At 42.3% G+C, this 12,201-nt stretch overlaps 1 protein-coding gene across 2 annotated transcripts in view; it reads left to right on the plus strand.

The window, feature by feature from the left end:
• Positions 1-10,870, plus strand: part of tmem38b (transmembrane protein 38B) — a 29,454-nt gene extending 18,584 nt beyond the window's left edge. For both annotated transcript variants that reach the window (XM_080742595.1, XM_080742596.1), the window contains 3 exons: positions 677-764; positions 1,561-1,678; positions 9,520-10,870. In XM_080742595.1, coding sequence (XP_080598721.1) covers positions 677-764; positions 1,561-1,678; positions 9,520-9,819 — 506 coding nt within the window. In that variant the 3' untranslated portion in view covers positions 9,820-10,870. The remainder of the gene's footprint in view (positions 1-676; positions 765-1,560; positions 1,679-9,519) is intronic.
• The last annotated feature ends 1,331 nt before the right edge of the window (positions 10,871-12,201 follow it).

A 12,201-nucleotide genomic window follows, 5' to 3' on the forward strand; every position in this document is an offset into this window, starting at 1 on the left:
AGTCTGGCATCCCATTAGCCTAGTAAACTGACTCCTCCCATCAGAAGGCAGGAGGAACCTGGTTTACGAGGCTAGCATCCCATAGCCCGTAGAGAATGTCTTCCTCAGTATCCAATAACAAACCAGATGATAGTGAAAAAAGACATTGCGCAAAAGCATACGCTTGATGTCTCCTCGCCAGATCTGGCTTGGGGAGCTTCCTGTTTCCTCGCTCTCTGCTCCTCCTAAAGCCGATGAACAATTCACCCTTTGTCAAGTCCCGCCCGTTGTCCCGCCCCTCTTCACACCCATTGGTTGTTGTGTCTTGGTGGGACACTCGGTGGGACACTCCATCCACTACCATTCTAATTCAGTTGCTTCGTATTGTTATGTTCAATTATAATTTCAAACTTGGTTTCAGTAAAATGGAGCTGCTCAGTGGCAGTATAGTGACTCAGCATGTTTTTAAATGTCTTTATTGCTCCAGAAATTATGTTTTAGCAAATTCAGCATAAAAAAGACGGAACCAGGGCGGGACAAGGCAGATAGAGCCTGCTGGTTGGTCAGTCAGGGCCCAACCAGAAGGCTAACAAAGGGTGAATTTCTGGGTCACACTGGAGGACGGAGGAGTCGGAGGCAGAACTTGGAGGAGTATTGGCATTTAGCTAATGTGTGTTTCTGTCTCTCCCTTCACTAGGTGCTGGCGGGGGACTGATAAGTAACTTTGAGCAGCTGGTTCGAGGAGTCTGGAAGCCAGAGACCAATGAACTCATCAAGATGTCTTAGTAAGTTTTATGAGAGAGATTGGACCATATGAAATATTCTGCGCGGAGCCATTACCTATCCCTAGCACAAAACTATGCACACACTTTTGAAGACACAGCATTCAGTAGAGAACCCTAAAGTGACTTCAGCAACAGCTGTCCATAACGGCACTGCATGGTCGCATCAGGCATGCAGGTGAAACCACAGCGCCAATCATGAAGGTGGTGGTAGTGAAGGAAATGCTGTGAAGGAAATTCACCAGGACAGTTTAACTTTTGATTTGATACTCAATAGTTGCACCAAACCAAGACATCAGGTATACTCGTCAGTCTTAAGAAATGTATTGACTTACTTTATTATTTCTGTCCAGTAGCTCAATTTCACACTAAGATTTTCATTACACCTGTAATGTTACTCCAGATAACACTTACTTTATTTATTGTACGTTACTCACATTTTCCACTGATGATTAACTGATTAAAACCGAGAAAGCATCCGTGTAATAAAAAAAGAAAATCGAACCTCTGTTCGAAGTGGAGCTGTGTGTGTGTGTGTGTGTGTGCGTGTGTGCGTGTGTGCGTGTGTGCGTGCGTGCGTGCGTGCGTGCGTGCGTGCGTGCGTGTCTGGCCTGGCCTGAACAACAGCGCCCTCGTGTGGTCACAAAAGGTCCTGTAGGCTACAGACAGACAGACACGCAGACATACCCACACACACGGCCACGTATAGGGAGCTTGTGTTCCACACAGCTCCAAAAATGTAAAAGGCATCTGTATAATCGGCCTCGGTTTAACATGGTTGTTGTTATTTCTTTTCCAGCCCCACCAAGATCACCCTGATTGGAGCAGTGTTGTTTGCCCTGCAGCAGACCAACTACCTGCCCCTCCAGAAACACCATCTGATGTTGATCTACACCGTCTTCACTGTGGTCAACAAGGTACGCTGTCATACTATGGGTCTTCAACAGGGGGTCCGGGAACAATAGGGGGGTCCTACTCTAAGAGTTACTACAGGGGAGCCACCAAAATCTTTGTGTTATAGGATCTTTGTTTTTTGTTTTTTTTCATTATTTTATTTTTTACAAATGACAAAATAAAGAACTTAAACCGAACAGAAAAGGGGTCAGCCAAAACAAAATGGTTCAATTAAAACGGGTGCAATCACAGTTAAAAGTGTTAAAGGACCAATGCCATCTATTCTAAACTGACCAAATGGAGCTCAGCTTTAAGGACTTTTGAAGTTCATTCCAAGACGTTGGGCCGCTGACAGAGAACGCTGCTATTGTTCTGTTCCAGTTCAATATGTAGTGGGGGTCTCTGTTTCATCTCAGCTAAAGGGCCGTTTATAGTTCCATACGTGAGTTTTTGTGTACGTCTGGGGTGAGAGACTAGGTGCGTGTTTATTCCATACATGCATAGTTGCATACGGCGCCAGCGTGTTCGGTGTTTTTCTAAATCCATTTCAAGAGTTCTGTAACCCTTCAACAACTAGATGGCATAAACCTGTAGCTGAGTTATAAGGCAGAGCTAAATGCTTGAATCAAATACTTTTGTACAAGTAAATCTAGAATACCAGACTTTTACTTGTAACAGAGTATTTCCACATTGCAGTACTATTGATACTTTGATTTAAGTAAAAGATTTGAGTACTTTTTCCACCACTGCAACATCCTCCGTTTCCATCCAAAAATGACGCTTTGAAAGTAATCACTTGTTTGTTGGCTTGTGTATTAATTAAATCTCAAAGAAAGATTAACAATGATATTTTGTGCAAAATGTGAGCATTGCAAGTTTTGTGGTGTTGAAGAAAAACATCACTTCCTCTATGGAGAAGGAGTGAAGAGGGCAGAGGAAAATCGTTTTTCCTCAGAATCCTCACTATTGCCCCCACTGTCGCCACGCGTAGTTCATACATACGTACGTTTTAATCGGTTTTAATACGTCGGGTTGGGTGTTGTCTGCTAGCCTACTGACAGGGAGAAAGAACGGACACCAAACGGACCAAACGGAAGAAATCTATCTCCCCGTCCGTTTATATTGTAGAGCTGCAGTCCTTATGTATTACTATGCATGGTACTTAACTCAGCGGGTGCCCACGCGTCAAACTTTTTGATGTCGCTGGAGGCCCACAACGTGTTTGCCGCGTTTACTGTATTTACAGTAACAACTTTAAATCTCACCGTAAGGTCGGGGCTACGCCTGGATGCAGCCCATTCACCGCGGGTTGCTTCGAATCGACGCTGAGAGCATCGCGCGGCCGTTTTTCTCCATATACTCCAATGCATTTCCCCATCTTTAACACATCGGATGCCCACGTGATCTCTGACGTTTAATTTGCTGGTGCCCATGGCAACGCGTCATTTTACCTACTGGCGAGAAAAGTAATCCGAGTAAATGTAATCCGAGTATGTCCTGTTTATTTCGCGAAAATCTTTTCTTTCAGTCAGGACCGTTTTTTATCATTTCTAAGCCACAGTGTTTGTGTTACGGCATACGGCTGCCGTTTTGAGAAAAAAATTAAAAAAGGAAGAGAATCCGGAGAAAACAGCACTTTTGTGCAGCCGGTAAACAGGAAGTCAACGAGCCACACAGCATGTCCGGGTGACGTAATTGCGCGCTGCATGTTGGGAAATGGAGTTGTTTCATCACCGCGGTAGCCAAGTGCAGTAGCTACAGTACAGTATAGTTTACTGTACAACGCGTCAAACGCGTCGTTGGGCACTCGTAAAGATCAAAGAGATTGACGCGTAGACACCACGTGGGCACCCGATGTGTTAACGCCCTTTATCTCTGATGTATTGTTTATGGCTAAAACTGTGGCAGGCTGCGGCAAAATGACCAACTTTTGATCGGCAATCAACAGCTATGATCAACACTAGCCCATACAGTAAGTTACACAACAACATCCTGTCTGCGGTCATGTGACCAAGTGACGTCATGACGCATGCATTGACGCAGCAGGGCCGTATTCAATACAATCGTGGTGGGTCTGGGCATCGAGAGGGGATAAATGGGGCTCAATATTGGGGCACCCAATGTGTTAAGGGATCCTTGGCCTGACAAATGTGTGGTGTACAAATCACTGTAGCATTAGCTGTTAGAACACAATCCTGTTAACAGGTGTAATCTGTAAAACCCAGTCCAGACCAAAGATTTGCAATGCAATGACTTGCAACTTGCAACTGAATCCTAAAGCTTTGGTTTGCAACCGGATAGTCCACAGCCGCCCAGGCACCAAGCTACGACCCATTTCTGTTTTCCCTGGATAGTGACACACAGCGATGGACACACCAAGGCAAGGGGCAAAGACCAAGGCAAGGGGCAAAAACCGTTTCCATATTAGCACATATCATATTAAATTTGTATGAAATATCACTCTCCTTTCCTTTTTCCCGTTCGCTGCTCGCTCTATTTTTCTCTCTCCCTCTCGGCGGGGGCGTGCGGTAAATGTATATAAACAAATAAGAGTCCCAGAAATTTGACGTGTTGTGAGCTACTGAGCTTGTAGATTAGCTGCTTTCTTAAATTAAGTTTTAACTTAAAAAATTATTCTATCAACTTATTTGCTTATTTTAAATGTCTTTGCTCATCAGTTAAATGTTCTCAAATAGTTTAGAATATTTATAAAAAAAATCTTGCACTTTATTGGCAAGACTTAGGTAAATCATCGGTAATCAGTGGTCAAAATCAGTTTTCAGCATCAGACCCAAAAACTCGGGCATCACCGGTCAGGTTCTAATTAAGATCATTTCATTCATCAGCACTGCTGCAGCGGTGACAGGAAGTATTTCAGATCACATTTCTCATAACTTCAGTGGAACAAATGTTTTGGTCCTGAACTCACTCTAATTATGTGGTATTGCCCCAAAGTCTTATCTTCTAAATGACCTTCCTCCCTGGATGTTTTTTTTTTTGGTAGTTGTATCTACCGTGACTCACATTAGCTTGGTATTACCCATAGGGCCGGGGCTTTTGCATCATTTTCATCAGCTTGCATCATCATTCCCTCTCCTCTCTCTTCTCTGGGAGACTTGTGCTCTTGACTGAAACACTGATAAATCTACCATGTCTTCTGTTAGCCCCCCCCCCCCCCAAACTCTGATCTGTCAAATTAATGAACAGACATTTCATCACATCCAACGCTCGTGTCTCCCCTCCTATTTTGTTGTTGTTTTGTGTAGCGTTCCGCAACCATCAACAGTCATGAGACTCACGATGACAATGTCAAGGAGTGTGTGCGTGTGTGTAAAAACACGGAAGGAACACGTGGAATGTGAAACTGTCCTTATCGTCTCCAGTGGGAGGCAGGCTCCTCCAGAGTCCAAAGTCCTGTGAGGTTGACACTCCTGTGTCTGTGCATTGTTCTCAAGCTCCCCGTGTTGGGGGAGAGCAGACTGTCATCGTTGACAGAGTGTGATATAGTTCAGCCAAGACGGGGAATGCATATCGTCACTGTCAGGCAGAAACCTCGTATCTCCAAGTGTCAAATTCGTTTTTAAATCTGTGGAACAGATTACATTAAAGACATGCGATTGTCCTGAGACATTCAGGCGACCTAGGCGACCTATTTGCCGATTGGCTGTCGCATGTCACATGGTAACCAAGCTAGTTTCATGATTGGGAGCGGCCAGAGCAGTATAATCAGAGAGTGGTGTCACCGCGGACACGCAACTCTCCATTCTAGGGCTCTGGGAGCGGCCTTGCGCTGTTCTTCTTCTCGAGTTTGGAAAAAAAGGATCCGGGACCGTTCCGTTTCCTGCCTGAGCCAGATGCGAGCAGTCCTTTGTTGTCCCTGCTTAGCATTGACTTAACATTGTCATGATCGTAAAACTATCTAGTTTTAACGTTCAGAACGTTTTCTTTTTGGACAATAAAAACATTAACAGCCAGGGGGAACAAATCCATGAAGGACACGGAATGCAATCGTTCACTCGCCGTTGGAAAATTGAGTTAGACTATTCTGGATGTGTGGCTAACGGCTAACGCTAACGTTAGCTAGCGCTAGCTGCAGGCTAACGCAGGCATGTTATACACAATTACTCATGGAATAAAACGGCGACCCAACTCTATTTTTGCTCTTCTACAAGCTCACAACGCGAGGAGGTTAAGTCTGTCAGACTCAGAACCGTCAGATTATCTTCTGACTGAAGTTACACAAACACTGATTATGCTACATTTAGCACTGTTAGCCCGACCAATTTAGAGTCACGTTGTTGCGCACGTAATACATTCACTTCAACCTCGTGTTGAGCAGTTAAACCTATTTGCTACGTACGTCTACAAAAACGTTCTTATTTCAAAGATAAAGTGCTTACTGAAGTCTCACAGATGTCACAGTATGGTACGCTCAAGCAGAATTACCCGTATCTTTCGTATTGTTTAATAAACAGCATTTTAATCCGATCAGACGTCATTTTCTGTTGTTTTTCAGCCATGCGACCCCATCGGTTGCGAGGTGTACTGCACTTAGATACATTAACTCATACAGTGCCAAACGACTTTTAGATCAACTTTCTCACTATGGACTTCCCTGCCAGACGACTTAAATCGACTTTTACTTAGAAAAAAAACAAAAAAAAAATGTTTGGACCCCATTAAATCTAGTAAACATGATTTTAATCGCGATTTTGCATGTTCCACCCCCATACAACCCCATCTTTCATACAGGATAGCCATCTTTGCTTACATAACATGTAAAACATAATGGCTATTATCTCAAGAATGCCTGAACGGATTTCCAATCTGTTTTTTTTGTTTGAAAGCTGTGAACAGCCTGCACAAACATGGTGCATGATCTGTGCATGGGCGTGCATGATCTGTGCACTATAAATTACATGGAAGTCTATGGAGAGGGCTGGCAGGGAGAACCCAAAGAAGGCATATTTAATTGGCAGTAACTGAGTTAATACCTTTTTAAGGAAACGACAACCGATCGGATTAAAATGCTCCTCTTTAAATAATACGATCATTACGGGACATTCTGCTGGAGCGTACCCTATGGTGACATCCGTGAGCCTTCACTAAGCAATTTATCTTTGTAATCTGACCGTTTGTGTAGACGTACGTAGCAAATTTGTTAAACTGCTCAACAGCAGATTGTGTTGAATTCACGGTTGGCGCAGCGTAGCGTCTTTACATTTAGCCCAATAATGCTAATCTACAAAGCAATAACTGATTGATTGATTGAAGAATTTATTAGAAGTTTGCAATAGAAAAAAGTACAGTTTCATGACAGTACAAATCACTGGTACAAGGTCAACTAGAGATCCTAGAAAGCCGACGCTTATTTCCACAGGAACCACACTTTAAGTATCTCATATAACATTGAAAGACAGACGGATAGAACATAGTACTTTATCTAACTTTAACTAAAGTTTAAAACATACATAAACCACTTTAGCCCTATGTTATACCAAGGCTTTTTGAAAATAGCCGATCTACAAGCTCACAACGCATTGCGGTGCGACGCGTTGTGAGCTTGTAGATCTGCTATTTTCAAACATTTTGTACTTTTACTTTTGGTACTTTAACTCATTAACTGCCAAAAACGTGAATCCCTTAAAAATCCCGTTGTCCCACCCTGCCACGCCCGTGAATCCCGTGAATAAAAAAAAAAAAAAAAGTTTTTTTTTTTTTTTTTTTTTTTTTTCAAAAATTTTTTTTTGGACCCCAAAAACGTTAGTAGGCATGATAGCGATCGCGAAATTGCTTGTTTAACCCCCATACAACCCCCATACAACTCAGGTAGCAGACCTCCAAGCTCACAACAGTGTAAAACATAATGGCTGCTATCTCATGAATGCCTGAACGGATTTCCATTCGGATTTTTTTGTTTGAAAGCTGTGAGCAATGTGGACACACGTGGTGCATTATCTAGGCATGGGTGTGCATGATCCGTGCACTATGAATTACATGGAAGTCTATGGAGACGAATGGCAGTTAAAGAGTACGAAGGTATTGTTAAATGGCAGCATATGAGTTAAGTACATTTGGATACCAATACTTTTGTACTTTTACTCAAGTACAATTTTAATTCTGGACTTTTACTTGTAACAGAGTGATTCTACATTGCAGAATTGATACTTTTACTTAATTATAAAAATGTAGGTACTTTTTCCACCGCTGTGTAAACGTTTGTGTTCTCATGCCAATAAAGCTTCTTTGAATTGAAGATTGAATTGAAGATCGCTCCCCATGTGGCGGAGTACACAATAATGGTAAATAAAGTAGCTTACTCTAAAATAATCCATCCATCCATCCATCCATCTTCAACCGCTTATCCAGCATCGGGTCACTGGGGTAACAGTTCCAACTGAGATTTCTAGAGTTCCTTAATAATAATAATTAAAATAAACAATACTAATGATTATAATTGCGACCGTCAGGTCGCAGTTACTATGAAAACCTCCACCGCCTGTCTGTCCGTCAGTCTGTCTGTCACGTCACATCACACTTTTTTGCCCCTATCCATGTGAAATTTTCCACACACAATCCTTGTCTGCCAATCCACAACCTCCACCCTTCCAGGGACCCCCGCAGCTCCAGGGACCCCCGCCAAATTTTTTAAAACACATTTTTGAATACTGCTCCTACAGTTTTTGCCCTAAAATCACACAAATCGCTACACAGTATGTCTACACTTATCTCATCGACATGGATCTGTCCCATATAGCGCCACCATCAGGTCGATTTTTTAACACATTTTTGGACCTAAACTTTTTTTTTTCTAAATTTTTTTTTTTCAAACTTTTTTTTTTTTTCAAAGATTTTTTTTTTTCAAACCTTTTTTACACTAACGTCAACACACCAATCCACAGATTTTATATTGACTGTGTGTCAATTCTTGAATTCTTGTTTCATAAATTAAAGCTCCATCATACAAAAGTGCCGCCCAAAAGTAGTGAAAATAGCGGATCTACAAGCACACAACGCCTTCGATTTTAAAATTACAACAAAAAAGGAAGGTTTTGGACATACAAGGTTTCCGCCCGACAAAGACGATATAATGGAAGCAGAACTCTGACATTATGATTTATTAAGCAGCTCAGTGGCCTTGCGGTTAGAGTGTCCGCCCTGACACTGGGAGGTCGGGGTTCAACCCCCAGCTGAGTCATACCAAAGACTATAAAAATGGAAGGCGATGCCTCCCTGCTTGGCACTCAGCATCAAGGGTTGGATTAAGGGGGATAAGTCCCTGTGAACATACGGTACCAGCGTCATGTCCAGGGTGTGTACTTGAACATCAAGCTGCCTCACGCTTCAGAAACAGGAGATGTGCTCCTAACCTCTGGGCCACATGGCTCTAGCCTGGGGTCAGCCTATATACTAATGCAGCTAACTAACTGCAGTATCCCTCCTTGTTTTAACATGGCTGGGATGTCTAGCTCAGCTAGGCTAACATGGCTCTACTTAATTACTTAAAAGACTGTCGTCCCATACACATTAACGCATACTCTAAATATGCAACCTTGGCATGGCAAGAACAGAATCACAATAACTACTGAAGCGCTCGCTCTCTAACACACACACGCTCATGGCAGTTGGGTTGGCCGTAGAGGAGTGGGTAGAGAGGCTGTCTGTGGATCGAACGGTCGCGTTTTGACCCCTGGCCCGCCCAGTCTGTGTTGAAGTGTCCCTGAGCAAGGTACACACATACGTTTGTTATTGCTATACTTCAGAGAACACCAACGTTATTTCAGGATGCCATCGATAATAGCTGAAAAGTTGCGTAAAGATATGGCCCCTGTAAGTAACCCTCTGCGTCGTTGTCACCTTCCAGACCAGGATGATGCTGACGGGCTCTTCGGCGTCGCCCTTCGCCGCCATCGAGTCGGCGGTCCACAACACCCTGTTCACCGGCGGCTCCTCCCCTTACGCCGCTCTGCCCTCCGAGGCGGCCAGCAGCAACGGAGCAGCAGGTCAGCACAGTCCAGCCACGGCTAACGGAGGGGAGAAGGGCTCCCCCAAAGCCAAGGGCCAGGGGGAAGGACGGAAGGGGTCCCCTAAGGCCAACGGACAGGGGGAAGGAGAGGGAGCGTCCCCCAAAGCCAAGGGACGGGGGGCCAAGAAGACAGACTGAGTGGCTTCTTCTCAGCTCTAAGCAGGCTCAGAGACAGTCATGTATGACGTGTTCTTTTCTTTGGTTTCTTCAAAATGATACGTTATGTAAGTCACTCTCTCAACCTTTTCTATCTCACGGACCCCCAGCTGTTTTATCATTTGTTTTATCTCTGGGACCAGCGAGGGTCCATATGTACACTCTTGAGTTACAGACCCGTTACAGAACCAGGACCCCTGCTTGGGGGTCCCTCCCTGGACACAACTTTTTAGAACCACAGGTGTAAGTGACTGTATTTCACAGGTACTTCAGATATCAGGTGCTTTTTTACCACCCCCCAAAAATGGGGTCTACACTTTGCAAAAGTAAATGTGGAAATTGAATGAGAAATAAACCCAACATCTTATGTGGTTACCCACTCATCCTTAAAAGCAAAAACTTCTCACTATCTTCACTAATTTCCAACCTAAATCCCTTTGTTCTGGTAGATCAATACTATAGTGTGGCAAAATAAACACCCTGTGTCTCTTCTATGGTCTGTGAAATGTTGAGATCGCGAGATAATAAAAACGGGGTTTCTATTTTTATTTTCACGTCATGGTGTGTACATAGCGTACGCTCTATGACCTGAAGCTGTGATAAACTGTGATATGCAACTGTGACATCAGACAATGCAACAGTTATGTAGCTAGTAGCTAGTTTATATATTTATACTGAAAGCAAGCTAATAATCTTTTTTCTAACTTTAAATGGTGATGCATCCTTTCTTACCTCTGGGTTTTGGGGACACTGTGCTGGTCTATGATCAGGTCTGCTCTTTCTGTATATATTCTGTTCCAAATGTTTCCTGCTCTGAAATTATTCAAAGCATTTTTTTCACAAGAGATTATATTATATTCTAAGATTATTATTCAGATAGTTTATTCTATTTATACTCGAATAATTGCACTCATGAATGTAAAGACTTGAACAATGGAATGCTGTTCTTTTTGCTATATTCCATTTATTGTGTGAATGCTGGGAAGGGAAACGGGAAACGGCTTCACGTGCACAATAAAACGTGTTCATGTGATTTCCAGACTCAATATATTTCTTTTTACGTAATACACTTTGCACTACATCTCTGCATCACTGCCTCACACCTTCAAGCATCAGACATGCCGACAGATGAAACCCATAGATATTACAAATAAATATTACAATTTGAAGAAGACAGTCTGCCAAAGAAAATCTAATGATGGGTTTACCACTTTCAACCTGGTGTACCTATTGTTGGCTTGTCATTATTGGTGAAAATAATCTCAACTTTCTTTTGGAATGTGACTATCGTGAGCTTTCAGATTAGCAATGTAGTGTATGACGTCTTCTTAAATTAATGACAAAAAGAAAAATATTTTGTATACTAACGGAGAGAGGTATTTACAGTCATTTCCAAACTACAAAAAGAAGATGGCAGTTTGTCTAATTTAGTGTCCAATCCGGTGTCTGCTTAAAGTTGTTGGTAAAAAATGTCTTAATAGCTCTACTGTATATTGTGATGGTAATCATTGCTATAGAGTGTTTGTTCAGTAACAGGGGTCTCCCTGTCTCTGGAGCTGTTTAGTAAACTGAATGTATATTTTCAGGTTGGGATGCAAACTTTATCCCATCAGGAGAGAGAACTCGTCCAGGATGCAGGATAAACAAGTGGAATTTGAACTAAAGAAATTAGCACAGACATTTTTAATTGAAACACTATCTTCTACCCTCAATGGAAGAGTATCGGGAGACCACCTCCAACCACTGCAAATTGTATTAACAAAAAAAACGTTTACATTCATTAAAATTGTAGCATGAACTTTTCAACCAGTCAGAACCATGGAGACGTAACATCTGGCTTTCATCACATGACTGCTGTGCTTTGTCTGAAGAAATTAAGACTGAAATGTTGCTCATATGGACATCCAAGGCCTGGACGGTAGAAATGGCTGGCACTATACAGTACACTAACATACAGTAAACCCAACTCATAAAATGGTCCAAATAATAATTACTATATGGCATTAGTAGTGCCATAAAATTGAAGGAAGAACATTTAAACATATTGACTATTGAGTCTTCTTCATGATAACTACCTGTAAGCTATTTAGTTGCAGTTATCTACTATAAATGCATATTTAGATCTATGCTGTGGTTCAGACAGACTGCATTTACGCTATAATCCTAAACTCCACATATCTAGAAGAATAGTATGCGGCAATTTATGACATAAATAACAGTTGATGAAATCGATTGTTTTGACGTGACTGTACTCCTTAAATAAAACAATGTATCTACATTCTTAAAATATTTCGCAAAACATGGAATGTTCTTCAACATCTTTCTTTCAGCTGCTGTTTCCCCACAGTGTGTCCAACCCAAGGT

This window comes from Nannobrachium achirus, assembly GCF_963921795.1.
Source record: "Nannobrachium achirus genome assembly, chromosome: 15".
Taxonomy (NCBI): Eukaryota; Metazoa; Chordata; class Actinopteri; order Myctophiformes; family Myctophidae; genus Nannobrachium; species Nannobrachium achirus.